General features: G+C 56.9%; 1 protein-coding gene and 1 long non-coding RNA gene across 3 annotated transcripts in view; one reads left to right on the top strand and one right to left on the bottom strand.

Moving 5' to 3' along the window:
• Window positions 1-27,921, top strand: part of LOC122421712 (c-Maf inducing protein) — a 204,790-nt gene that overhangs the window by 134,155 nt on the left and 42,714 nt on the right. Inside the window, exons 3-4 of one of the 2 annotated variants that reach the window (XM_043437945.1) lie at window positions 2,281-2,331; window positions 25,054-25,215. In XM_043437945.1, coding sequence (XP_043293880.1) covers window positions 2,281-2,331; window positions 25,054-25,215 — 213 coding nt within the window. Of the gene's footprint in view, window positions 1-2,280; window positions 2,332-19,747; window positions 19,905-25,053; window positions 25,216-27,921 lie in introns of those variants that run through there. The other variant, XM_043437946.1, reaches the window with a different exon arrangement.
• LOC122421713 lies at window positions 17,458-27,516 on the bottom strand. Its single transcript, XR_006263569.1, has 3 exons — window positions 27,506-27,516; window positions 20,231-20,237; window positions 17,458-17,571 (listed from the first exon to the last, which is right to left on the bottom strand). It is a non-coding gene; the product is annotated as an uncharacterized LOC122421713 (long non-coding RNA).

Here is a 27,921-nt window from a genome sequence, read left to right as displayed (position 1 = left end):
TCCGCGGGGGCTGCCGGGCCTGCCCTGCACCGGTCAGGTGTCGCAGGCTGTGGGTCCTCAGGGGGCTTGAACCCAGGGCTTCTGGAGACTCAGCTACTGCAGAGGTTCCTGCGTCCCATGCAGGGTGCCCTCCAGCCTACTCCCCCGACTCAGAGCAGAAGCACGCACACACGTTGGCTCAAGGTGCTGGTGTGGAGCTGCTTGGGGTGTCAAACGCGTCTCCGAGCTTGCCCGCGGAAACCCGATTCCCAGCTCCCCGGGCCACTGAACTGGTTCATTTTCTGCAGCTCAGAGACTTCCCCAAACTCTGGCCTGGGCGAGCAGCTGGGGTTTCATTTGTGGCTTGCCGGGGATCAGGGGAGGTCATCTGTAAGAGCTGAATCCCCTTGAATGAGGGTGACCCCAGGATGCACACAGCGGGTGCAGTGTGTGTGTGTGTGTGTGTGTGTGTGTCTCTGTGTGTGTGTCTGTGTCTGTGTCTGTGTGTGTGTGTCTGTGTGTGTGTGTGTGTGTCTGTGTGTGTGTGTGTGTGTGTCTGTGTGTGTGTCTGTGTGTGTGTGTCTGTGTGTGTCTGTGTGTGTGTGTATGTCTGTGTGTGTGTGTGTGTGTGTGTGTGTGTCTGTGTGTGTGTCTGTGTCTGTGTGTTGTGTGTCTGTGTGTGTGGTGTGGTCTGTTCTGTGGTGGTGTCTGTGTGTCTGTGTGTGTGTGTATCTCTTGTGTGTGTGTGTGTGTGTCTGTGTGTGTGTGTCTGTGTGGTGTGTGTCTCGTGTGTATGTGTGTGTGTGTGTGTGTCTGTTGTGTGTGTGTCTGTGTCTGTGTGTCTCTGTGTCTCTGTGTGTGTGTGTGTCTGTGTATGTGTGTCTGTGTGTCTGTGTGTGAGTCTGTGTGTGTGTGTGTGTGTGTGTCTGTGTCTGTGTGTGTGTGTGTGGTGCTGTGTGTGTTGTGTGTGTGTGTGTCTGTGTGTGGTGTGTGTGTGTACTGTATGTGTGTGTGTCTGTGTGTGTGTGTGTGTCTGTGTGTGTGTGTGTGTCTGTGTGTGTGTGTCTGTGTCTGTGTGTGTGTGTGTGTGTGTGTCTGTGTATGTGTGTCTGTGTGTGTGTGTGTGAGTCTGTGTGTGTGTGTGTCTGTGTGTCTGTGTGTGTGTGTCTCTGTGTGTGTGTGTGTGTCTGTGTATGTGTGTCTGTGTGTGTGTGTCTCTGTGTGTGTGTGTGTGTGTGTGTGTGGCTCAGGAAGAGAAGGCAGGCACTCCTGCCTGGAGAGAGGCTCTGGTCTTTGTCAGAGTCCCTCGCCCGTCAGGGTTGTGGCCACTCAGAACAGCGGGCCGGGGCTCAGGCAGGGGACGGGCACTACATTTCTGCCCCGGGGGTGGCCAGCGGCAGACGTGAGATGCCGTCACACTGCAGTTTCACCGTGAGTCAGACCCTGGGTCCAGGCGCTGGCCCCCCTCCCCTGCTGCCTGTGAGCCCCTGGGGGATGAGTTCAATCTCTTGAGCCTCAGTTTCCTTGTCTGCACCACGGCTGGAGTGCCCACTCCCCAGGGTTGACCTAAGGACAGGATGAGCTCGTCCAGGCGTAGGGCCTAGCGTCCAGCGCCCGGCAGACCCGCCGTGAATACTGCACTTGTCATCAGCAGACGTGCTGGAATTGGGAGTGAGAACCGTCCGACTCCGAGTGGCCCGGAGGCTCGGAGCTGGCGTGGTGTCGGTCTTGGAAGGCCGAGCTCCCCGAACGGGGATGTGTAACATCTACTAGTTCTGCCTGAGGCCAAGGCCGCCTGGTCTCTACAGTGGCTGTCTGCAGTTGGCAGGGGGTGCGGTGGTTAAACCCACAGACTTGGAAGCCAGGCTGCGGGTTTAAATGCGGTCAGTTGACGTGAGCGTTCAGGGTCTCAGTTTTTCCCTTGGTGAAACAGAGCGTTGCCCACCTCGGAGGACAGATTACACAGATGGCAAATGCTTGGCGCCTGGAGCACCAGGCAGCTCATCCCCATCACCCCCTCGCCCCGTGCCTCTTCCCCACTCATCCCGGCCCCTTCTCTGATCCTGAAAATGCTGAGATTCGTGTGCAGTTGAAGCTCTTGCAGCCACCAGCGTCTGCCCAGCAGAATAAGCGCTAGGCAAGAGCCGTGTCTTATTTCAGATGAGTCCACCAGGTGACCGCTTCCGGTTTGGTTTTACACACGAGTGGTTCAGCCTGGTGCAGGACCTCATGCTGGCCCATAAAATGCTCTGAGATGCTGCAGGCTGGTGACTGACCAGCGTTGTCCTGTTCTCGTTGCAGGCCGCCAACAGCTACCTGCGAGACCAGTGGTTCCATTCTCTGCAGTGGAAGGTAAGTCCTGGCTCATTGCTCGTTTGAGGTGCCACTTGGTCACCCAGAGGCTGGAGAGCAGGGGTCTCTCACCTCCTGGGCGCTTTACCCCATTGTCTGAAAGCCCCTACCTCCCTCTTGGATGGTTGATACTTGGCCCCCTTGCGATGCCAAAGCTGTGTCCCTGCCCAGTTGGCCCCTGACTTTGCCTGGGAACCTTGTGGCGTGCCGGCTTCTGGAAGGATCGTAGACCCGCTTGCTCTCAGAACAGGAGCTCACCTGAGCGGCTCTGGGGGGCAGGACTTGAGGGAGTCCAGGTGATAAGTTGAAAGTGACTTTCGAAGTTGGCAGCAGAGGAAAATTTATCAGAGATGCAGAAGTCCAGCTGTATTTCCACAGGCTTCCCTTCCTTTCCGCTCTCTGGTTCTTTGGCCTGCTTTTCGGGTTCTAGCTCCGTGTGGGATGGTCCCCAGCTCTCTAGCACAAATGCTGAATTAGTCCCTGACTGGTCGTGTTCAAGACCCAGGGGCCAGATCTGTGGGAAGTGTCCCTGCTGCCCCAGAGAGTCCACATTCTGCTCTGTGGCTCAGGACCCACACCCAGCCTCCTGTCCCTCACCTCCTGACCTTTTAGTTTAGAACAAGAACAGGAGGCCTTGCAGAGCCAGCAGGGTGTGGCTAGGATGACCGCTGTGCATCCCGAGCCGGCACCTTTGCAGTAAGCTGTAGCGCGGTGGGGCTGAGCGGCTGGCCCTGGGCGGGGTTTGAGGCCGTGTGTCCTGTGGGGAGGACCAGGGGACACTCAGCATTCTTCTCACGCCTTTGGAGGGGCTCTCGTCGCAGCTGGGCAGAGGACAGAAACTCAGCCCTGGAAACTGACATTCCAGGTCCCCAGAAGGCCACCCCTCCTCCCCGCCCGACAGCGGCAGGGCCTCTCTCTTGTGCCTGGGTGGCCGTCTCCGAGGCTGAGCCTGAGTCTCCAAGCTGGGGCTGCACAGGGAAGGGACTGGCGTTTACCGAGCGCCTGCCTCATCGTGACTCTTTGATCCTTGTCAGGCTGCTCATTATCATTGCTCCCATTTTCTCCGTGGGGAAGGCAAGGCCAGACCCGAGCCCAGCTCCTGCAGCTGGTAAGGGCCCGGGGCAAGGTTCATACCCAGGCCTCGCCCATTCTGGGGCTTCCTGAATGTGGGTGGAAGGCCCAGGGAGGCACCTGTTTGTGGCGCCAGCAGCTGCTGCTCAGACCTCGATTTCTGCAGGGACATCCTCTCTGAGGCCTGATCTCTGCAGCCAGGTGGCCCGGGACAGGCAGGGAGGGTCTGCCTCAGGACTGGCCAGCGGGCCTGGGAGGTGAAGGCCAGACCAGCCACCAGAGAGGAGTACGGGCGGCGTGATGGGGTCCCTGCGAGGAGGGGCCACCCTGCGGCCGGGGACAGCAGCGGCTACCTGCCCGGAGCTTTCCTCTTCTGCTCCTCCTCCCGCGCGTGTCTCCCTCGTGAGTCCTCAGGGAGTGAGCACCTTGCTTTCTCTCGGAGCACGATGGAGACTCACTGCCCACCTGACAGGTTGGGGAGATGTCTCTGAACAGGTGGCAAGGTCAGTGTCAAGGAGGAGGTGGTCTTGAGTGGACTCCACTCTGCTTGCCGCCTTGCCCTGGTCCACACTGTCTCCAGTCGCTTTCTGGAATCTCTGGGAACTCCTGAAAGGCAGGACTGGTGACATGTGTAAATACTACGCAGCTACAAGCGATGACTAAGATGGTAGGCATGGAAAGTGGAGCTTCGGGAGACTGTGACAGCCGGAAGGGTGATTTAAAGCTGACAAGCTCGAAATGTACGAATTCAGGCACAAGGATTGCATGTGGGGTTCAGACAGTTGATTGAGCAAGTACCGAAGTGGGGAACCCTGAGCTTCTAGCAGTTCTCATCAAGACCTGATGTCTGCTCAATTTTGGCAGTGGTTGGTTTGTTGATGGTTGTTAAATCACTTAAATTTTATTTATTATTTTTCCATAGCATCGTTTTATTTATTTGTTTGCTGGGTCTTTGCTGGTTATCCCTCTTAAATATAGCAGTATGTAGATGTCCATGCCAAAAAAACAAAAGCAAGCACACTCAGGTCAGAGTGTCAAGGAATCAGCAAGTGCCCAGCAGTGAGCGGTCCTTCTGCAGCGGATGGATGGTGACCTGTATTCTCACCGTTTAAGCACTTTTTGTTGTAGGCTTATGGGTGTGTAGGGCTTACCTGGTGGCTCAGATGGTAAAGAATCTGCCTGCAATGCAGGAGACCTGGGTTTGATCCCCGGGTTGGGAAGATCCCCTGGAGGAGGGCGTGGCAACCCACTCCAGTACTCTTGCCTGGAGAATCCCATGGACAGAGGAGCCTGGTGGGCTACAGTCCAGGGGGTCGCACAGAGTCGGACACGACTAGTCACAGCACAGGTGAAATGCTCGTAATCTTTCCCTTTTGACACCCCCGCCCCCCAATAATTCAGGTATGCTGCCACCAGGTGGCAGTGATCTCTCAGTGTCAGCAGCCTGGTTTCATTCTTGTGACTCTTTGCCCCTCAGTTTTGGTGAGATGGAACGGAGGCACTCTCCCCTTCCTTATAAAACGGCAAGGAGACCTAAGGTGTTTTTGAGGTACTGCTGGCTGGTGAAATGAGCTCGGAGACCCAGGGTTTGAATCCCGGTTCTGTAGCCGATCCATCTCACGGTTTGTACAGCTTCCAGCCGGAGTTCGTTCAGTCAGACGCAGTTGCTGAGTACCTGCCGGTACAGGGTGTGTCTCTGCGCTTTGCTGTTCCTTACTCAGCACATGTCAGGGCTCAGAGAGGTCCAGTGACTTGCGCATAGTCACACGCAGATTGCAGTGTGGATCCAGGGGCTGCCCCGCATCCTGCCCGAGCCACCTGCGCATGATCCCAAGCTTCTGCCTCTCGGCCCAACTCGGGATGTGTCCTGGTTCTCTTGCCTGATACCGCCACTCCCTCCTCCGTATTTACCACTGACCATTTTGGATTCTTTCGTTTGCTTTTCTCTACCTTTAACTTAAAATCAATAGAACATCAAATTTAAGGACATTCGAAATCCCACAACCTTAGCTTGAGTTTTTAAATTCTCTAAATGTTGTATTTATCCTTTTTCCCCTACACCCAATGCATGTGCGTGTTGTGGCTGCAGGACAACATAGGGAAAACTTTCTGCTTGTGAAGAATGCTACCTCTTACCTGCTGTGTTCCCGTAGCTTTATGGAGTCTTTACCCAGTAGTACTGGGACCCGCCAGGGCGTTCTCCACAGGTGTGGTACTGCCTCCAAGGGGGCCAGAATCGGTGTTTGGGGCTTAAAAATACCTAGTTATTCCAGTGGTGTGTAGAGAATGTAGTTCAGTCTACTGAACAGAATCTTGTTTTCTAGAATTTAACCTCAGTGGGATCAGGGCAGATTGGGATGGAGGTGTCTTAATAGGCTCCTTAGGGGAACCATAATGAAAAAAAATAAAGCTTGAGAACCACGGCTCTAGAATCGACCTCCAGTTGCGCCGTGGCAACAGGCAGAGTCTGAGAACAACACCGTGTGACGTCCTCGCCTCTCTCCATCCTCGGGGTCCTGCTGCTCTTCTGGCCTCAGCTCTGAACTCCAGCGCACCCTGACCCAGCCCACCGGGGGCGTTTTCCCCGAGGGGCAGTGGGCTTTGAGTGTCATCTCGGCTCACCAAATGGTCCGTTGTTGCTGATGTTTGCAAGTGAGGGACTCCGAGCCACACTTGTCCAAGAACCCAAGGCCCCCAGAAGGGGACAGGGGGTGACCCTCAATGTCCCAGGCTCCCCCCCTTCCCTGCCCCTTCCTGTCTGCAGGCAGCTCTGCTGTTCCTGCCGGCTCCCGCCCCGGGGCAGGGAGTCAGGGAGGTGTGGGGGGGCCCGGGGCCCAGAGCAGGAGGACAGGATCGGGTTGGGCAGAGCAGTGTCCTTGGGGCTCCCTGGAGAGGCTGGCCCTGCCCTGCTGAGTTTTAGGGGGTTTGGCCCCCGAGGCCGATCCCTGGGGATGTGGAAGCATAAACAGTTGTCCTGGGTTAATTAGGTCTCGTTTCTGTCTCAGATGCACTTGGAAGCCACGGCTTGTGGACACAGGCCTGTCCCTGCATGTCAGGCTGTGAGGGGCCAGGCTGGGTCTGTGTGATAGAGCCAGGGTGTGCTTCGGGCGGAAGGGGCCAGGGTGTGCTTCGGGCGGAAGGGGCCAGGGTGTGTTTACAAAGCTGGGAGGAGACGGGCCCATCCCTGGGTTCAGGGCGAGAGGCCCGCTGCTCAAGCTGTGTGGGACAGGCCTTGAGGACCTGGCTGCGGGGAGACACGCCCTAAGCTGCCCTGAAGGAGCCCCGAGAAGCACGATACGCCGGCTTCTTGCAGCCGGCACTTCTGGTGCCTCCAGCTCTGAAAGACACCTTCTCTCTTCCTGAGAGGGGTTCCTGGGCCATTCATTGCCCAGAAGTCTTGAAAACCAAGGTGATTTTCCCTCTGGGGGACTCTGGGGAAATCCCAGTCCAGGCCCCCATCTTCCCTGGTCGGCCACCCAGCCACGCCGCTGCCCACCCCCTGCATCCCTGAGCAGAGTTTCCCGAGTCCCTGAGGCGGCCAGTGCCGCTCGGTCACCCCTGTCCAGGGCCTGTCCCTCTGCTGGACAGAGTAGGTGGGTCGAGAAGCTGGGGTCCGTGCCTGTGTGTGCATGTGTGCTGCGGGGAGACCGTGTTTGAGTACATTGGGTGTGGGGTGTGTTTACTGGGGCCTCAGTTTTCTCGTCTGTGAAATGGGGAGATCACTAAGTAGCGCCTCGCTCACAGGTCAGTGTGAAGACGGGCTGCCCTGCCAGGGCTGTGGGAGCGTCACCACACATGCCCTGGTCAGAGCAGCCAGCGGGTGCTCCCCGCCCTCATGGTGCCCCCCGTGGGGTGTCTAAGATCGGGGTGGGGGAGAGCAGTCTGTCCTCGGAGGGCACTGCCTGTCTGGGGGTGCCCCTGTCTACGCCTGCTGGAGCAGTTCTGCGTGGTCCCAGCTCCTCCGTCTCACGGATGGAGGGACCCAGGGGACGAAGGCCATCGCCAGGGACAGCTGTTCTTCATGGTGTCACGATCCAGCTTCCACACCACGCTCCTCCCGTGCTGAGCCGATGCCAGCACCTCGCTCAGCGCCCTGAGGTACCCCCACAACCCCGAGACGGGGCCTCGGCCTCCTGTTTCCCCGTCTCTGAGATGCAGAGGCCGAGGCCGAGAGGTTAACACGCCTGCTCGAGGGCCCGCAGCCCTTAGTGGTAGGTCTGGGGCTCGAACACAGGTTTGACTCCAGCACCTGGGAGCGGGGTCCCACTGCACACGTGTGTGCGCACAGATGCATGCACGCACTCGCACCTGCGGGCTTTGCTCTTCACCGTCCCCGTCGCCCCTGCCCTCACGCCTCGTGTGCCAGGGGCCCTGGTGTCCTGTCTCCAGAGGCGTTTCATGAGAGCTTTACATTTTTCTCTAAGCCTCACAGCCGTCACCGAGAGGATTGCATGAATTAACCTCTGACGTGGCAATCCCCTGCTTTTGACGGGAGAGCTGATTTTCTGGGACACAGCAGATGCCCTGGGCCTGGCCCTGGAAGGTCACGCTCACACACCTGCCCAGACACACGGTGTCCCCCAGGTCCCCGGACTGGAGCCTCCCAGCTGTCACCCACCCGTGCCTCGCTCCTGGCCCCCAGACCCTGTGCTCTTGGGTGATTCGCGCTGGGCTCGACGTGTCCGGAGGGAAGGCGGTGACCCGTGCTCCCCTCCTGCCGTTTCCACGCGGCCTGCCCCCTGCCCCACTGCTGCTGCCCTCTTTAGCGCGGTGAGAACACCCTTACGGCCACAGCGAGACCAGTGACCGCCCTGCTCCCTGGTCTCACCCCCTAATGCCCTTCCAGGCTCTGTCTCCCTTTGCACAGCCTCTTGGCAGCTGTGGCCAGGTCCTTAGACATGTCAGTGTGTCCGTCACATCTGTGAGGAGGTCATGCACAGCTGACCACAGGGTCTGCTCTTGGGCATTTGGGCTGTGCCCATCCTCCTCAGTTACAGACAGTTAAGTCATGACTATCCGCTGTAGCCAGGCTTTCGCTTCTTTAGAACTCCTCTTTCAGGACAGATTTCCAGAACAGTGGGTGCTAGGCAGAGAGCAGGGATGTGTTTTCTTTGGTGACTCTTTCCACGTGTTGCTAATTCGCCCCCAAGAGAAACATTTCTAGCCCCAGACTGCTAAAGTTCCAATCCTGGCTCCTCCCCCACCGAATGGGCCATGGGACCCCTGGAGTGGCTGCTTTCCTCCGTGGAACTCTTTTTTTCCTCCTGAATAAAGTGGGGGCCACGTTAAGACCAAGCCTCTTGGGTTGCTGTGAGAGTCACATGGGTTAATAGCAGTAAAGAACTTAGAAATGGCACATACCATGTGAATAAGCACTGGATCAGTGTTAATTATTCTTTTTTAATGATCAAGGTCTCTTTCCCTTTGTGTAGACAGTTTCCAAAAGACAGGGCTCTCGGAGAAAGAAGCCACGTGCAAACCGCACGTGTGTCACCCACCCCCAGAGAGCTGCTGGCAGGCGTCCCTAATCAGTCACTGCCCCCGGGGCAGACCCCTTCTCCACGCAGCCCGTGGGGGTCACCCTGAGTTGACAGAGGGAGCGACAGCCCCCCCCTACCCCTGCCCCCGTGACCGCCCGGACGGAATCCACGTCCAGTCCCGTCGGCTCTGAGGCTTGTTCACGGGAGCCTTTGCCGAGCTGCCTGGAGAGGTCGTGAGTGTCGGCCGTCCTGCCCCTGAGCGGGAAGGTGAAGCTGGGGCGGGGAGCAGGCCGAGAACGGCCGAGAATGGCCTCTTCGGTCCTTTCACAGGCCCAGCCACAGGTTGGCTTCCTCCAGGTCCAAGAGGCAGGAATTCCGTCCAGATTAATTTCTGGCACTTGGTCAAAGCGGGCTTTGTGACTTCCTAAGAGGGATCAGAGGGATTCCACAGAGAACTGTGAAGGGGGGCTCCCCCGCCGTGAGGCAGGGGGCCCATCACCGTCCAAGACTTTGGGGTGTGCCTGGCGGGAGGTGCCCCCCGTGGCAGAGCTGATCCCAGGGAGCAGAGGCCCTCTCCGAGGTGAGTCCAGCCAGGCTGCCTCTTCACCTGCGCTCATCACAGCCCGTGGGAGGCCACGGTCTCCAGCGACTCGCAGCCGCAGCTCCTGGCCCCTGGTGGGTCATCAGGGGCCCTGAAACTAATAACACGGGAAGCCTCAGGGATTGAGGCTAACAAGTGGCAGAGGGCAGGGCGCCCTGGGGAGGAGCGCTCCTGCTCCCATGGGCTTTCCTGCGGTAACTGGAGAGAGCGGTCACTAGGTGCCTCCCGGCGTCCAGGGCTGCGCTGGGGGCTCCGGTGGATGCTTTCTGCCAGTCTTCTCAAAGCCAGGTTCGTTTGGAAGGGGGAGCGGAGAGGGCCAAGGAGCTCATCCACAGCCAGAACCAGGCGGAGCTGAGAGTTGAACACTGGGTGGTTAGTGGGTCTCCAACCCGCTTCTTTTGGCAGAAAGGGGCACCGCCTTGGGCATGGAGTGGGTGGGTGGCCTACTCCCCTGTCTGAGCCCACAGAGACAGGGAAGCCCCAGTGAGCATCAGGCCCTTCCTCAACCAGAGTTCTCTTTGGAATCGACATAGGGCAGTTTGCTCTGTGTTTGAAGTAGACTTTTCATCGAAGCGATAGCATACATGCAGAAAAGTACACAGATCGAAAGGTACTCCTGGCTAAAAATGCCACAGATGCTTATAGAATTGATCTTGTAACCGCCCAGATCGATACAGAGAACGTGACCGCCTCCCTGGAACCCCCCCTCCCCACAGAGTTCCCCTGGGCCCTGTGCACCCACCCCCCTCCAAGGGACCCACTCTCCTCCCTTCCTGCCGTGTGGATTCGTCTGAACGGACCTGAACTTCAGGTAAATGGAGTCACACGGCCTAAACGCCTGCATGCCTGGCTCCTTCGGCTCAAAGTTACGTTTGTAAGATTTGTGTGTGCAGCATGTAATATCCTGTGTAGTAGTGATTTATGCATTTGCTTCACTCAATAGTGTTCTGTTAAATGAACAGACTATTAATTTGTTCCTTCTGTTACGGACAGAGATTTCCAGGTTGGGGCTATTATGAACAGAACCGTTATAAACACATCTCTAAGTGAACATATGTTTACATCCTTTTGAGCTCAGGCCATTGGGCAGGCAGAGAGTCCCTTTTGGTGGACGCTTCCCGAACAGTTATCCAAAGTGATCCAAACCAGTTTATACACCTGACAACGGGATACAGGAGTACTGAGGTAGGACATTTAAAATTGCATTTATTAAGGTTTCCTCTGAATAGTAAAAAGGACAGAGAAAACTGGAAAAAAATGTGCTACTGTCCATAGACCTCTGTAAACACTTTTAAGTTAAAAAAAAAAAAATGGAGCTGTAATTTAGACATAACAAAATGCACAAATCTGTTGGGTCACATGGGTTTTGACTACTGTACTCACTTGAGTTGCCAGCGCCCGGGTTCCCATCAGCCGGGACAGTTCCCTCCTGCCGGCTTCCCTTTCAGCCCCTCCCTCCCTCCCTCCCCAAATATCTGCTGCTAGCAGCTAAGACCAGTGACAGCTATCCATGTACTCAGTCCTTGGGAAAATTCTGAAAGGTATGAAATGCACAGTCTCTGCTCCCTCGAGTTCGTTTTCCCAAAGGCCGTCCTTTAGCTTCGTGGAGCCCTTCAGAAGGTTGTCATCAAAGTTCCTTTCAAAGCACCACACGGATTTCATTACCCACGCTGGGCGTTCCTTGCTCCCTCAGCATCTGTCACGTCTCGTGGTTGATCTCACATACCAGCTCGTTCAGCGCACTCAGGTCTACCTACCTCATTGCTTTTTATGGTTTTGTAGTAGTTCTTTCAGACAGGGGTCAAGCCCGAAAGGACCTAAATCTCTGAGTGAAACAGCATTATTCAGACGGGAAGTTGAGTGTCTGAGAGAAAGGACAGGTGATGCGGGTGCCCACCACCCGTGGACCAGGAACAGTAAGGGGCGCCTAGAATAGTCTCACCTCTGCGGAGCCCTCTTAAGCATCACACTCGAAAGGTCAAGAGTACAGAGCCCCGGGGGGCCCGAAAGAAACACCTGCTTGAGCCCCAGGGCAGGAAGCAGGGGGTTGGGGTTTGCACCACGTCCCTGGGACCCCAAGCCTGTCCCCTCCCCACGCTGCCCAGCTCTGGGCTTGGGGACATCAGACACCCCACAACGCCCACATGACAGCCCTCCCCCAGCCTCAGAAGGGGCTAGTGACAGCCGGCTCGCCACACAGCCAGGAAAGAAGCGCATTTGTGGCTTGCTTTTCTCTCCCAGACGAGGAGGGGGCCCGGGGGCTCAGCATATCATCCCACGCACGCTTTGACGGGGCTGATGACTCACCCCACCACACAAGGAAGCCTTCCACGTAAACGCTTTGCGGGTGAACTTGTTTTCTGCCGTTTAAGGCAGAATTTTTTTCTCTCCCTTTCTCTTTCTTCAAATAAGTCTGTAAAACGTAAATGGGAGGCTGTCTCTTGACCAGGAAGACCTTCTGTTCTATAGGAGTCTGTCTGGGGGGTGGGCAGAAAGCCCCCCAAGTTGGGGAGGCTGGCAGCTCTCGGCAGGGTGTGGGGGGCTGCCATTCTGGGTTTGCCTCCGAGGCTCCTGCCTGCTTGTTGGCTCAGAGACGAAGCCAAACAGAGCCTCCAAAAAGAGCAGCGCCTGTCCCCACAGAGGGACTAGGTCCTTACCTCACCCGGGGGTCAGAAAATATCCCCGGGGGCAGTCCGCTATCTGGATGGAAAGGGGTTTGGGAGGGAGGCTGACTGATCCTGAGGCAAGGGCAGAAGCGCCACGGCCCCGGTGGCCGTTGTCTGCACCTGCTCCGCTGTGGGCCCTGGTGCCCTCTTAGACCCCAAGGGTGGTTTGACAGAAAACTCTGAAATGGACAGAGAGCCCCTGTCCAGGGTCCTAAAGCCGCCTAGATGGAGCCTGCCGACCTTGGCGGCTGGAGGCCACGGTGGCTCATATCCAGGTGGGAGCTGGAGAGGCGGCAGGGACCAGGCTGTTGCGTGGATAGGATCCTTTGGCAGAAGGGGCCGACCTCTGGGCTGGAACAGATGGCCAAGAGCCCATGGACCCTGAAAAGCATAGCCAGGAGGTCAGGGACCAACTCGGCATTGAGTGAAGGTGGTGGGCTGCTGCAGACCCTTGGCGACTGTTGGCTCTCAGAGCTTCTGTCAGCATCTGTGATGAACTTTCCATCCAGAACAGTTTTTATTTCCTTCCAGGCCTCTCCGCCACAGTAGACCCACCGTGGCTCACTGGCTCTCAAAGTGGGGCCCCCAGACCAGCAGCCTCTATGCGGTCTGGAAACTTACTAGCAATGCACACCTCTGTCTCATGAACTGGAAGGTGGGGGAGGAGAGTGTAGCACAGCGTGTTTCCCAGGTGACTCCAGTACACAGCCCCGTCGGAGAGCCCCTGCAGTGCCTTGAAGAAAGGGGGAAGGCGCAGCAGACACACACTGCGTGCCCACTGTTTCCCAGCCACTTTATCTGCTGCCCTGTTGAGACGGTACAGTGTCACTGGGAGGTGGGAGTCAGTTCAGTTCAGTGGCTCAGTCGTGTCCGACTCTTTGTGACCCCATGGCTGCAGCACACCAGGCTTCCCTGTCCGTCACCAACTCTCGGAGCTTGCTCAAACTCATGTCCGTTGAGTCGGTGATGCCATCCAACCCTTTCATCCTCTGTCGTCCCCTTCTCCTCCCACCTTCAATCTTTCCCAGCATCAGGGTCTTTTCCAGTGAGTCGGTTCTTCCCATCAGGTGGCCAAAGTATTGGAGCTTCAGCTTCAGCATCAGTCCTTCCAATGAACACCCAGGACTGATCTCCTTTAGGATGGACTGGTTGGATTTCCTTGCAGTCCAAGGGACTCTCAAGAGTCTTCTCCAACACCACAGTTCAAAAGCATTAATTCTTCGGCATTCAACCTTCTTTATAGTCCAACTCTCTCATCCATACATGACTACTGGAAAAACCATAGCTTTGACTAGACGGACCTTTATTGGCAAAGTAATGTCTCTGTTTTTTAATATGCTGTCTAGGTTGGTCATAGCTTTTCTTCCAAGGAACAAGCGTCTTTTAATTTCATGTCCCCATTTTGCAGACCAGAAAACTGACTCAGAGTAAAGAACTTTCCCCCATACCTGAGGCAGAACTCAGCCCCCAGCCTGAGGCTCTTCTTGTCCCTCTCGGCTTGAGACCATTGAGATCAGGCGTGGCGGCTTTGGGTTGCTTCTGCCAGCATCTCCTCCACCATGTGGGCCACTCGGATTTCACGGCCAGAATGCCCTCCAGGTCCCACCCCTGGATCTGCCTTGACCCTGCCCTGGGCCGGCCTGAGTGACTGGTGACTCCTGCTCCCCACAAGACCCCCTTCTCAGGAACTCAGGAGGACACCCTCCCCCTTTGATTCGAGCGCACCTTCATTGCCTGCGTGCACATGAACACTGACGATCCACTGCAGGTGAATTGATTGGGGAGCTGGGTCCTTTTCCAGGGCGCTCATAAATTAAGGCCCTTTGCAGCAGGAGCCGTGGCTCCAGCCCAAGAAGAGGCAGCCTGGTGAGGCCTCGAGGCTCCCCACATGAGGCCCGAGTGGATCGGATGCCTTTGAAGTCCTGCGAGCCCCAGATAAAGTTCTGAGTCAAATAAACAGCGGAGGCCCCTGTCGAGATGCTACCGCCTGAAGCCAAGCCCGGGAACTCCTTATTTGGGATAGAGAGTTCCCTTTCTCGGGCCCAAGGCAAACAGCCCTGTGCTGTCCTCTGCCTTTCAGGGGAGTGAAACTCACTCTGGATGTCTCTCCCACCCGACAGAAGACGAGCAGCCTCGGTACCGTATTTGCATTTTTTAATTTATGTGTTGAGTCTACCGGGGGTGATTCCTCAAAGACAGCCTTTCCTGTTAGTGATGAACACACCCTGGGTTGAGTTTATAGTTATGGGGAAGCAGGACACGACTCTGGGTATGCGAGAGCCTGGAGGCAGGGTGGGCTTTGATCCTGGGGACTGTGGAAGACCCTGTTGGACCGAGGGGGCTCTCGTGGGGCAGGCAGTGGTCCCTGGAGAAGAGCTCTGTAACAGAGAGTTCCTGGAAAGGCTGTCTGGTCAGGGGACCACCCTGCTGGGTCCCTGATGCGTGGCGGTCACAGTGCCCGATGACCACTGCCCAAAGAGGCCACACACAAGAGTTGCCCAGATCTCTGGCCGAGGTTAGGAGAGAAGACTTCTGTTTGCTTGATTTTCATTTTCTAAATGTACATGCTGCCTTTGCCCGGTGACATTTGAGGTGGCTTACGACAACACTCAGCATGGGAAAATCTATTCTAATCGATGTGGGGCCACTTCCACCCACAGGGTGTGGATGCAGAGACCCATGTACAGCGCGATGCCCTTTGTGTAAACCGAACAACAAAGGCTGGGAGCAAAAGCCACCTCTCTGTACATTTGCGTTTGATTGCGTGTGGCCAGGGAGGACGATCGGAGCTGATACCCCCGGGGATTGACAGGCTGGCCCATCGCCTGTTTGCTTTTCTTTTTAAATAAGAGATTCAGGGGGGACCCAGCCGCCCCACCCTCACCCGCAGTCATGCTACAACAGCAGAGCATGGCCCGAAAAGCCTGTAATATTTATCACCTGGCCCCTTCCCAGAAAACGTTTGCCAACCATATGTCACGGTTTTGGCATGGGTGCTGGGGTAGGGTGCGGTGAGCGGCAGAGGTGAGGTTAAAAACAAGCCAGCCTGTATGATGTGGGCTGGATTCATGTACCCTTTTAAGGGGGGAGGGTGTGCACTCAGAAAGAGAATCCGTGGAACAATGGACACCAGCCCACGACCGTGCCGGTGGTGAGCACTCCGTGAGCCCTCCTGCTCTGTAGCACTCCCCTCCCAAACACCGCTCTGTCAGATTCTGGGTTTCCAGTGAACGTCTTATCATTTCAAAAACGAAGTGATCGACTGAAACAGTGAAAAATCAAGGAGAACAGGATCTCAGATACTTTCTAGCTTCTTCTAAGAATGTGGGGTTCTGCCCAATTTTAAGGATTCTGTGGACAGGGGCACACCACCACCTCCATGATCCCAGTTTCTGAAATATTTGGGGGTGTTTCTCTTCACTGCTTTGAAGTTAAATGTACAGCACAGCTCTGGCTTCCTGCAGCAGTTTGAAGCGTTTCGTGAAGCTGAAGCTCTTCCTCGGTGCCCCCCCCACCCCACCGTGGTCCTCCCCTCTCCACCCGTGTGTGTGCTCGTGTGTGCTCCTACACGCCACGTGGCTCGTGGGGCTGGCGTCCACGGCAGGGCTGCTGGCCGCTCTCCATTCCTTTTACCTGCTGGCTGGTGTGATCTTGCACGTGGCCATGGTTGGTTCAGGCATTTCCCTGTCAACGGGCATTTAGGGGTTTCTCGTCACCCTTATTCTCTCTGCAGACTTAACTGTCTTGAATCAGTGCCCCACTGGCCCGATGGCTAGCATTTATTAAACACCTAGAAGGTTCAGCATGAAATATCACATTTAATCTCATTGTAGCTGCTAGAGGCAGGCTCGACTCTTAGCCCCATTTTGCAGATGAGGAAACTAAGTTTCAGAGAGGTGGTATAGTTTGCCTGAGGCGGCACAGCTCACAAGCAGCAGAACAGAAGTCTGAATGCAGAGATGCCCCACTCTGCACACACCCGAGGGCCGAAGCAGGGGTGGGATCGAGCATGCCGCGTGACTCCTCTGTGCCCAGGACCCCGAGTCAGCCCTGTGCCGACGTCCTCCCAGGAATTCCCTCTGCAGCTTCCCTGGGTGTCCAGCCCGCTCCTTGCGACAACAGTGACAGTGCGGGTGCCCAAGTGCACAGGCATCCCCGCCCGGCCTCCCTCGAGGCAGCACCAGACCAGAGCTTCTGTGCCCAGGTCATCAGCTGGGGGTGGGTGTCAAGGAGAGAGCAAGAGAGAGACAGGGGGTCAGGCCTTTCCCAAGAAAAGAAAGTGAAAGTGATAGTCGCTCAGTCGTGTCCGACTCTTTGCGACCCCATGGACTGTAGTCCATCAGACTCCTTTGTCCATGGAATTCTCCAGGCAAGATGCTGGAGTGGGTTGCCATTTCCTTCTCCAGGAGATCTTCCCGACCCAGGGGTTGAACCCGGGTCTCCTGCATTGCAGGCAGATTGGTTACCATCGCAGCCACCAGGGAAGCCCAAGAAGAGAGAACCCAGCAGATTCCAAGCTGAGGGTAAGCTGGGAGAGGCTGCTGAGAGCAGGGGCCACGGTACCACCTCTGCATGAGAGAAGGATGGGAAGGGAGCTCAGATGGCAGAAGCAGGACAGCAGGGAGGCCAGGAGCCAGGCTCCCCGGGGTCCGCCTTGCTCTCATGCTCACCAGCCGTGTGAGTTTCCCGTGACAAAGGACCGCAAGCTGGGAGGCATCAGACATCACACGTGTGTCTCTCAGACGTCAAGGTGTGGGCAGGTTCCTTCCTGGCCTCTTGCAGCTTCTGGGGGCTGCCGTGCTGCGGGGTGTCCCTCTGCTGGTGGGAGCCTCGCTCCCGTCCCTGCCCCTGTCCTCACCTGACCTTCTCCCTGTGTGTGTCTTCCCCTGACCTTTTTATGAGGACCCGCCCTGCTCCAGCATGACCTCATCTTCCCTTGATGGCGTCTGAAAAGACCTATTTCCAAAGAAGGTCACAGCCGCAGACACCAGGGGCTAGGACTCGGACATACCACTTGGGGGACATAACCCACGGCACCAGCTGCGTGACCTCAGGCGAGGCATTAACCCCTCCGTGCCCCCTTCCATGTGTCACAGGGACCTAGCGAGTGTGCCTGCCCCCTGGGGAGGAGCGGACGAGGCCCTGGGGTCGGGTTCACGCAGCTCTTAAGTGCAAGCTGCTTCAAAGTGCAGACTCCCAGGCCCCCTGGGAACCTGCCTTTTAACAAGCCCCCCTGCAGGTGGTTCCTGCGTTTGCAGTGGGCAGGGAGGGTTAAGGGTCTGGTGTGGTAGCTGATGATGGCCAACATGTACCACTAGGAACAAAGCTCGTGGCAGTGATGGGATGTCAGCTAAGCTATTTCAGATCCTGAAAGATGATGCTGTTAAAATGCTGCACTCAATATGCCAGCAAATTGAGAAAACTAAGCCGTTTGTAGCTCTCTTTCTGATTCTTAGTCTCCTCCCTTTGACAAATACTGAGAGCACCTTCCATGTGCCCTCAGCGGTTCCAGCCACCACACAGAACAGTGAGGAGACAGACAAGGCCTGACCCTTTCCCCAAGGAGCCAGAGCTGAAAGAGGAGAACAGCCACCTAGAATTTCCCCAATGCAGTCAGTCGGATCCATGGGTTGATTGGATTTTGCCAAGGTGCAGCAGTCCCCAAGAGCTAAGTAGGATGTGGTACCCAGCTGCCAGCCTGGCACCACGACCAGTTCATCGCCTCACCAGCCAGATGCTTGGTTTCCCAGGCAACCAGCCGATGCTCCGGAGATGACAAGCGGGACACTGTGCCCGCGTGTCTGCTGTTTCCTTGGAAGCGGTAATGACTGCAGGGAGACTGCCTCCGGTGGGCACTCGGGGGGCAGAGTGCCAGGATCTCTCTCCCCCCTCTCTCACACAGATTGCCTGACTCCCCAGGCTTCCCAGGCAGATGTCAGCTTGGTGCCCAGCTGCAGCCAGTCTCCAGCTCCCCTGGGCTCAGCTCCTCGACGTGAAGGGCTTCTCGTTTGTTTCAGCAGGAGGCGGCAGCATCCATCGAGGCAGAGAAAGCACTCAGGCGTGCCCCTCAGAGTGGCGTGGCATTCGGGGACTTGGGATCCAAAGCTGGACCTGAGACCCAGCTCCAGCTCTGGCTTTTACCAGTTTCTTGACTTGATCTCTCTCAGCCTCAGTCTTCTTAACTGTAAAAGGGAGCTGATCATGCCGTTCACATGGACATGATCGTCGGTGAGCGGGTGTAGCAGGAATGCCAGTGAGCGGTTGCGGGACATTGTAAAGGTGCTTCGCAGAAGAGGGGCTGATCTATGGGGAGCCCTCCAAAAGCGACGCCGGCTAATGCTCTTGTGCCACTTGTCACAGCCCATTATCCTGCACACTGCGCCCAGGACAGGGGCGGCCAGCACCGCTGGAAACAGGGGCTCTGGTAGGGCGAGAAGGCCATGCCTTCCCCTCAGCCTGCAGGGGAGCACCAGGGCTAGGCTGGAGTCTGACTTTGTGTCTTATCCTCTACTCCCTGCCCCTCCGACTGGAGCCAAAGGCCCCACCCACTCAGTGGGGTCCCGACACCCGTCCTCACAAACCCACGTCCTGGAGAGTGTACCTTGGTTCATCCCTCTGTTGTTGGTCAGTCCAGCAGTAACAGTTCAGTAGCCGTATTGGCTAAGCTGGAGTCTCCGTGGAGTCCGCGGGGGGGCGGCCGAGAGGGTATGCCAGTCTCAGGGTGACGATCTAGACTTGGGCCCAGATGGGCGGTCGGGAGGTGACACACGTGGGCCAGTCACAGACCTGGGTTGCTTCTGAAGGCAAAGGGATGGTGCTTCATGCAGAAAAGATTTAACAGAGGCCATTCTGGAGGGCAAAAGAGAGGGTCAGAAACGCCCCCCCACCCCGATGTCAGGGACCATGCCCACCCCCAGCTCAGAAGCACACTGGCTCGGCAGGGATGCTCGGCCCCCTGGTACAGTCAGCAGGCCCAGTCACTGCGAGTTTGGGAGAAATGAGGCCGTCAGAGGCCTGTCTAGGAATCAGGGAAGCCAAGGAAGTCACCCATGTGGTAGTTCTCCCCAGGAGTGCAGAAGACTTGAGGGGAGAGGCCCCTGTAGGCTTTGGAGGGGAGACCAGTGGAGCCCAGGCAGGCTGGCGGGGTGCTGCTCACACAGCGGCCCTGAGGGATGGCAGGGGCAGCAAGCCCGTGGCTGGTCCTCCGGGGCAGGGGTGGCCGAGGGGACACCTAAGACGGCAGGACAGCCTGCCCGGTAGAACTTTCTGCCGCCCAGAACGCGTCCTCTGTTTGCACCGCCCAGTGTGGCCCCCGCCAGCCCCGTGCGGCCGTGGAGATACTGAATGCCCAGCTGTGTTAACTTTTAAATTTGTTTCAGACACTTTCGAAAGCTGATGGCTTTCGAGCTGGGCAGCACAGCTTCGGGACGTCCCCTGGCACGAAAAAAGTTGTAGAAGCCAGCCCCGCTCCAGCCTGGCTCCTCCCCCTAGCCCCCGAGCGCCCCGGGCTGCCTCCCCTTTAATGACGGGCGGGGGAGCATGCGTGCTCGCGTGAGCCCAGCCTCGGAGGCTGCGGCAAGCGCCGGAGCGGCCGCCCCGTCACCGGGAGGCGTGCTCCCAGCCCCTTCTGAGTCACGCCGAGGGGCGCCTCCCCGGTGACAGCTCGTCTCCCGCGAAGGCGCCGGCAGGCTCCGCTCTCCCAGGCCGGAGGAGCCGGGCGTCGCGTTTGCTGGAGAGATGGCGGAGGTTGCCCAGGTAACGCCCCCTCCCTGATAAGCAGAGGGCGAGGACTGCAGTGGAGCTGCGGGCTCCGTGGTCTGGGGAGCTGCCGGGAGCCTTCCTCAGCCCTGCCTGCTCTGGGTCACTCACCGTCCGGACTCGGGCGATGAGAATTAGAGCTTCTGTTCAGCCAGGAGCAGGGCTGAGTGTGTGTACATATCAGCCTCTCACCGGCTGGGCACGGCAAGTTTCTGGTAGTGGTCGCTGTCAGCGCACGCTGCAGACGAGGCAGCCGGGTGTCAGTAACAGACGGTAAGCTCCGGGAGCACCAAGGTCTGCCTGCCTTGCTCCCCACGGGCAACCTTAGCACTTAACTCCGTGCTTGGCAGACCGTACTAGATGGTGCCCAGCAGTATTGCTGGCTGGTTGGAAACATGGATAACGCTTGGCTGGAGAGGATGCATGGGTGGATGAATGGAGGAGTGGATAGGTGAACGGGTAGATGAAGCAGAGCTCAGATCTGAAGTCTGCTGATTGCAAAGCCTGCACTCCTGGTCGCGAAGCCCTACTGCCTCTGACTTTGATACCCTCCACCTGCATGGGTGGGGATTTTTTTTTTTCTTATATACCTTAATTGAGGTGTAATGTACATGGCATAAGATTCAAAAATTCACCTATTGTGAGTGAGTGATTCAGGAATAGTAAATTTATAGCTGTGCAGCCATCACAATGCAGGTTTAGAATATTTCCATCATCTGCAAGACGTCCTCATATCTGTTTGCAGTTCTAATCCCTGTTGCCACCTCCCAACCCCAGGCACTTTCTGTCTCTATAAATTTGCCTCTTTCTAGACATTTCATGTAAAAGGAGTCCTCCAGTATGTCTGTTGTGTCTGTCTTCTTTCACTTAGCACATTGGTGAGGTTCTTCTGTGTTGTAACACATATGAGCCGTTCCATCCTTTCTACTGCCAACTACTATACCATTGTCCAGGGAGACCACTTCTTGCATCTCCATTCATCAGCTAGTGGACATCTGGGTTGAACAGTGCTGCTCTGCACGTTCATGTGTGTGTCTTTATGTAGAGTCTGTTTCTATTTCTCTTGAGTAGGTTTCTAGGAACAGACTTGCTAGGTCATATGATAAATTTATGTTTAACGACTTGAGAAACTGTCTAGCTGTTTTCCAATGGTGCTGTACTGATGCAGTGCACAAGGGTCCCGTTGAATCCACACCCTCGCAGCACGCGGTGGGACCTCTTGGTTCCCTCCATCCTGATGGGTGCGGAGTGGCGTCTCTCTACGGTCGGAGCCCGCGTCTCCCCGATGGCCTCTCAGCTTGAGCTGCACATGCTCTGACTTCTCGGCTGGGTGGGCTTTTGACCCTTTCCAGCCTCTGGGTTAGCAAACTTTTTCTTGAAAGGGCCAGGTGGCAAATGTTTGGGGCTCTGCAGGCTGCATATGAGCCTGTGGCATATTCTTTTCTTTCTTTTTTTTTCTCCCCAACCCTTAAAAAAAAAAATGAGACCATTCTTGGCTTCCTTGCACAGAAACAAGCAGGGAGGCAGCTCCAAGGCTCCTGTCAAAGCAATCCCTTGGCCCATGCACTCGGGACATGTCAGGAGGTTGCCCACCCCTCTGGTGAAGCGAGCTCGGTGGAGGGGTCCCCACGCAGCAGAGCAAGGGCCTGGCTGCGGGGAGCCTGGGAGTCTGGGTTCCAGAGACGGCCCCAGCCCAGTCCCGCCATGATTCATCACCACATGAGCTCATCAGACTGGCTCCTGGGATGAAACGTGCCATTTTGTCACCCAAGGCGGAGCGACCAGGCCCCTGATCCTGCCTCCGCCCTGCGGCTGTGCCCTGCCAGGGCTCAGAGCCCCTTCCGGGAACCGGCTGCCTGTCCACACCCTGTAACCACGGCTGTCACAGCCGCCCTGCCCACGGCTGCGCCCACGGCCCCCAGAGCCCAGGAACGTGTCCCAGGCCCCGAACCACTCCTGATGGCCTTCCTGACCGTGTCTCTAGTGAACCATCTGCGCTGGCCCTAATCGGTGTGATGAGACAGTTCTCTGGTCCCTCAGAGCCGGTTCGTACTTGTGAATCTGCCCCCTTTCTAGCCGTGTGACCTGGTGTGAGTCATGTCGCCTCCTGGCTGCAGTAGCCACGTGTGACAAGGGGCTACCAGAGCCCAAGGTGGAAGCGGCAGGCCCTCGCTTCTCGGCCTCTCCCTCCCTGAAGGCTGCTCCCTGTAAGCCTGGAGACCCGCCCAGGGACGTGTCTACAGGAGCACCCTGGCCTGGGCACAGGGCAGCCAGGAGCCCAGGAAGCTGGTGGGTAGCAGCCACTGGTGGGGCCCTCGGGTGAGTTGGCTCCAGGGTGTGATCTGCCCTGGCCGTCTCGTCCCCGCGGGGGTAGCGGTGCCAGCTGTCTGGTCCTAACGCTTCACGACATCCTGGCGACTTGCTGCCCGCTCCTCCCAGCCCCACTCCCTACCTGCTCTCCTGCATTCTCCATCACCTGCCAGTAAATAAAGCATCTGCCCCCGGGTCCTTGTCTGAGGCTCTGCTCCCGGGGCTCCTGGCAGGTCTCCGGCTCCTGGGGCCAGCGGGAGGATGGCACAAGCTGACTCCTGGGAGAGCCCTGTCAGCCCTTGTCAGCCCCTGGGAACTTCCAGCGGGGACGCCTCTCAGGCAGGGGCCCGTGGGAAAGCTGTCGTCCCCCCCGGTCCGTCGAGGGGGGCTGTGTCTGTGAGCCCGAGGCTGGGCGTGCCTGGGAGGGGGCTCATGGGAAACTCTGCAGGGGCTGGGGGCACCCAGAGGGCCCTCTCCCTGGGCTTGTGTCCCGGAGTCTCAGCGACATCCAGGTGTGGGTACCCGGGGACGGAGGGACCATGCTCACGTCCACCAACCCCCATGGGCCAAGTCTAAAGGAGAGCTGGCTGAAACAGCGTTCACCGAAGATTAATGATGGCTATTTCTAGGTGGTGGGATCTCTGAGGCCCTTTTTTCATTGATCCTTTCCTCTGTGTTTTTCAGCACAGTTTACATTTCTCACAGTGAGCATGCCCCGTTTTCACAAAAAGAATGAAGTCATTATTCTCTCCAAAATAAATAACCTACAGCTGATTAGAAGAGAGGGCACTTAAAGCCGAGACCGTAGGCCCATCTAGAATATACCAGGGGAAGACCTGCCTGTGCGTCCTTGTGGTTTTCTTTGGGGCTTAATATACGGCAAGTTTCTGCAACCATCTCATGGTCATTTAAAAAAGTAAGCGATTCTCTGGTCACAGAGCTGACCCGCAACGTCCAGCACTCAAAGGAGCATTCATCTTCAGGGCTGGGTCAGGTTCTTGCCTTGCAAAGTGTTTCTGCTGCCTGAGATTTCGGGCGCTGTGTGTCTGCTCGGACCTGGCCACGCTCCTGGCTGACAGTCGCTGGGACTGAGGCTGGTTACCGTCCCAGGGAAGCCTCGGGAAGCTGGGTGCACCTCGTCATGAGAGAATAGGGTTTGGTGAATACTGCCAGTCACCGTCATCCCCATCAACGGTGTATGTACTGTTCAATAAACACCACCCCCCCCCACCACCACCACACACACAGAGAAGTTGCCATGGTTTCTTCTGGCCCTGGTAGGATCTAAGATGATTGACAAGTAAATGTCTCCACTCTGTTCAGTACCCCACTTGAGGAAAACTGTCTTCACGGCAGCAGCTGGGGGTGTAGAGTTGAGGGAGGTGGGGGAGGTGGAGGGTGTGTGGAGAGGGGGAGGGAAGGAGACAGATTTACATGAGAGGGCTGGGATGAAGACTGGGAAGTCCTCTCAGGTGTGAGTTCACCCAGTGGGGGATGGCGGTGCTGATGGGAGTGATTAGCAAGGAAGAGGCTCCAGAACACCATGGAGTGTGAGGGGGGAGAAGAAAACGGGAGAAAGAACATTAGAATGCTGTAATGTCTGGATCACAGTGGCTTGTAAGTTTCATCCCTTTCTAGTTTCTCGGGAGACCAGCTGAGTATCTGAGTTCCCTCTTTGTTCCTTGATTGTGCTTCTTGGACTGTGCTTCTGAGCACAGCTCCGTCCAGAGAGGGGACCACGCGGGTCCAGGGTTTGTAAGGCTTACACAATGGACGAGGCCACAGGCCGTTTTCATGCATAATTTACAGAAGCGGAAACCGAGGCTTAGGAGGTGGAATGTTTTATGGGAGGAATTGGGTCTGTCTGATTCCACAGTTCTGCCTGGGGGTTTCCACCACGATGCCTCCCTCAGCACCCTGAGCTACTTGGTCCGATGTGGACTTTGTCCCCCAGATGTTCCGTTCTAGGCCTTGGGGTCCAAGACCCTTCATCCTTCTTAATTCAGAAACCCAGTGGTCGGGGGGACGCTGGAGGACTGCGAGCTCCTCTCTGGGCCTCAGGGGCCTCGCCGCCTCCTCCCCTCGTTCAGACTTTGGCTTGGAGGCTGTGACGTGTCACCCAGCTGGCTGCTGGCTCCGTGACTTTAAAATTAGGTTTTCCCCAGGGCGTGGGGCACTTAATGAAGGAGTTTATCCAGTTAGAAAGAGAGGCTCCCAGGCAAGCCGGGCGGCAGCGAGGCAGGCAGCTGCTGGGACCGCGGCCTTCGGAGAGGGCTTCTGTTTCCATGATGTCAGAGGGCGGAACCAGCCCGGCCCCTGCTCCGGCCGCTCCCCAGCTCTGGGTGCAGAGGCGAGAAGGCCCTGTCTTACTCCCCACGTGCAGTCTGAGGACCACTCTGGGCTCAGTCCCTGCCTGGCTGGAGCTGAATTCCAGGCCCCGAGCCTGTCTGTCTGGTTTCCCAGCTGCTCACACTCTCCAGGCGGCCTCGAAGGACCAGGGTGAGCAGAAACATTGCCTCCAACACAAAGAAAGTACCTTCCTGCTCTGATTGCATTAGAATACTTGGGGAACGAGTTTGGCACAAGATGCAGTTTGAAGGATAACTATCTTCCTCCTTTTCAAAAGGTCACTGGAAGCAGGGTAGAAATGACTCTGCTAGTGGTCAGGAGGCCTGGCTGTCTGCAGCCTCAGCCTTCGACTTGGGGCAAGACTCTGTTCTTCCGGGGTGGGATTCTGATGGGGAGGGAGGGAGGCGTCCACCCTGAAGCAGTGGAGTCACCGATCGTGTTGTATATTTCGATCACCCACATGGGTCTCTTTCTGTCTCCCAACCAGAAAAAGATTTACAAATACAAGAAAGTCCTGAGTAATCCGAGCCGTTGGGAGGTCGTCCTGAAGGAAATCCGGACGCTGGTGGACATGGCTCTGACATCCCCTCTGCAGGACGATTCCATCAACCAGGCCCCACTGGAAATCGTCTCAAAACTGCTCTCAGAGGTAAGGCCGCCCCTTGGCCTGATCTGGCTCTGTGCCACCCGCCCCCACCCCAGCCCCCTGCAACACTTTGAAGTTTTATTCCTTTACGGGGTCCTCTGAGCACCACCCTGTGCCAAGCGGCAGATGGATTTCGAGTTTGTGTTGTTTCCCCATCATGGGAGGAGGTGAGTCGTCCCCCAGTGGCACAAGGGAGCTGAGAAGGAGGGCAGGTCGAGGGGAGAGTGGTTGTCACCCCACCGTGCTCCAGGACCTGCTTTGGGACAGGACCTGGCAGGTGCTGGCCTGGACTTGAGCTGGGCTGGCAGCAGTGGTGATGGCAGCTGCTGTCAGAATCCTTTAGTTCATCCCGGGTGGAAGCGCATTTGTGAAGCCCCCAGACCGCCCTTCCTTTACCCCCAGTGCTGGCCGCCTCAATCTCCCCCCACCCCAAGCACTGGGGTTCCGGGCAGAGGTGGCTTCCTGCTCTCCTTGGCACCCACAGCCCACAGCCACACTCTGTTTAGCTCACACAGGGTTTTTGTTTTTGTTTTTTTCAGTGGGTTTTGTCATACATTGATATGAATCAGCCATAGAGTTACACGTATTCCCCATCCCGATCCCCCCTCCCACCTCCCTCTCCACCCGATTCCTCTGGGTCTTCCCAGTGCACCAGGCCCGAGCACTTGTCTCATGCATCCCACCTGGGCTGGTGATCTGTTTCACCATCGATAATATACATGCTGTTCTTTCGAAACATCCCACCCTCACCTTCTCCCACAGAGTTCAAAAGTCTGTTCTGTACTTTCTGTGTCTCTTTTTCTGTTTTGCATATAGGGTTATCGTTACCATCTTTCTAAATTCCATATATATGTGTTAGTATGCTGTAATGTTCTTTATCTTTCTGGCTTACTTCACTCTGTATAATGGGCTCCAGTTTCATCCATCTCATTAGAACTGATTCAAATGAATTCTTTTTTAACGGCTGAGTAATATTCCATGGCATGGTGTATATGTACCACAGCTTCCTTATCCATTCATCTGCTGATGGGCATCTAGGTTGCTTCCATGTCCTGGCTATTATAAACAGTCGCACAGGGTTTTAAAAATCGAGAGGCTTCACCACAAAGCAGGACTTTGCAGGTTCTCTTTAGAAACAATCAGAACGCCTAGCAGCAGTTGGCAGCTGGCTGCTTAGCGCCACCCAGCTGAGCCTCCGGCTTCGCCAGGCAGCCCCAGGCTGTGAGCATGTGCCATGTGCCTGGCGCGGCCCCTGGCTCCTGGATAAAGGCGGTCTCCTCCCTCTTGGGGCAGGAAAGACAGCGGGACGTGAGGCTTGATCTTAGTCGGCTGGGCTGCTCGATGGAGGGCGAGGGGCGCCCGGGAGCGTCTCACCATTTCCTCTGTCCCAGTGCTATTCTGAGCGCTTCACAGAGGTCAATACTGCCCTCATTCATTTGCTCCCTGGCCCCCAAGGGACCCTGGGGTTGATGACTCCTGGTCTCAGCTATGCATGGCCACCAGAGTGGTCTCTCTCTCCCTCTCCCCTAGGAGTGGCCCCGGTTCCCTGGGTGGCTCCTCCACCCCCTCTCAGACCCCGCACAAAGTCCCTGCTACCTACAAACTCCGCCCTGTCACAGACGCAGGCTGGTTGCTGCCCATTGGTTCAGAAGACTGGCCCAGGCCTTCCACATCTGCTGAAGAGAGAGGGTCCCGCACCCTGGGGGGAGGTGGGGGCGGGCAGTGAGAGGTGCACAGCAGAGATGGCTGTGGGCAGAGGGCGTGACCGTTCTCAGGTGGGAGACCAGCCTCGTCCCATGGGAGCATCAAGACTCCGGCTCTGAAACGGATCACAGTCATGGTCTGGGACTTGAGGCCGGCCGCCGTCAGCCCAGCCTCGAGTCCAGCTCCCAGCCTGAGCGGGTGGGGCTGGCCAGCAGGCCTGGGCTGGTTTCTCATGGGAGACAGCAGAGCAGCTCATCCTCAGGATGCACCTCTCATGTGCCAGGCGGGCGCCAGGCACACAGCATTCCCCGAGAGAAGGGCCTCACTGCCTCCATTTCACAGATGGGGAAACCGAGGCCCAGCGACACCGTGTGACCTGCCGAGTAAGCCGTGGGGCTGGAAATTCCACCCCGAAGGGCGGCCTGGCCCCCACCACACAGTCACTCTGACCACTTTGTTGGCCCCACCAGTCTCGGCCACCATCTCTAAGTCTAAGTCAGGCTCGTGGTCAGCACGGTGGGGACAGCGGCAGGTGACTCCATGGCCAGCCTCTGCTGGGACTTCCTGCCCATCTCAGATGTGGTTTCACGTGGCCACAGGGTCACGGACTTCACATCACTTCTCAGGCTTTAGATCAAGGGACTCAAAGTCATCTGATCCCAAGTGCTAGGATAGAGAGACGAAGGCATTTAAAGAAACAAAAATGGAAGAAGCTTGTATCTGCCCTGCACCTGCTGGGTGTCAGGCAGGCAGGGGGCCCATATTGTCCCCGATGTACTGAGGAGCGCAGCCGTTGGCAAGGGACAGAGCCGGGGCTGCAGCCCAGGCGGCGTCCCCTCCAGTGAGATTCACACTTCTGCCAGTGACCCTGAGGTTCTCTGAGCACGTGCCCTGTGAGGATCAGGGTGGCAGGCATTTGCCCCAGCCCCTTTACATTTCTCCCCGGGACCCTGCTTGGGAAGCACACGGAATCGCAAATGGAGGCTCTGCGGGGTTAGGTCGGCT

Source organism: Cervus canadensis, chromosome 18, assembly GCF_019320065.1.
Source record: "Cervus canadensis isolate Bull #8, Minnesota chromosome 18, ASM1932006v1, whole genome shotgun sequence".
Lineage (NCBI taxonomy): Eukaryota > Metazoa > Chordata > Mammalia > Artiodactyla > Cervidae > Cervus > Cervus canadensis.
Note: the sequence above shows the minus strand (reverse complement) of the source record. Positions and strands in the feature narration are given on the sequence as shown.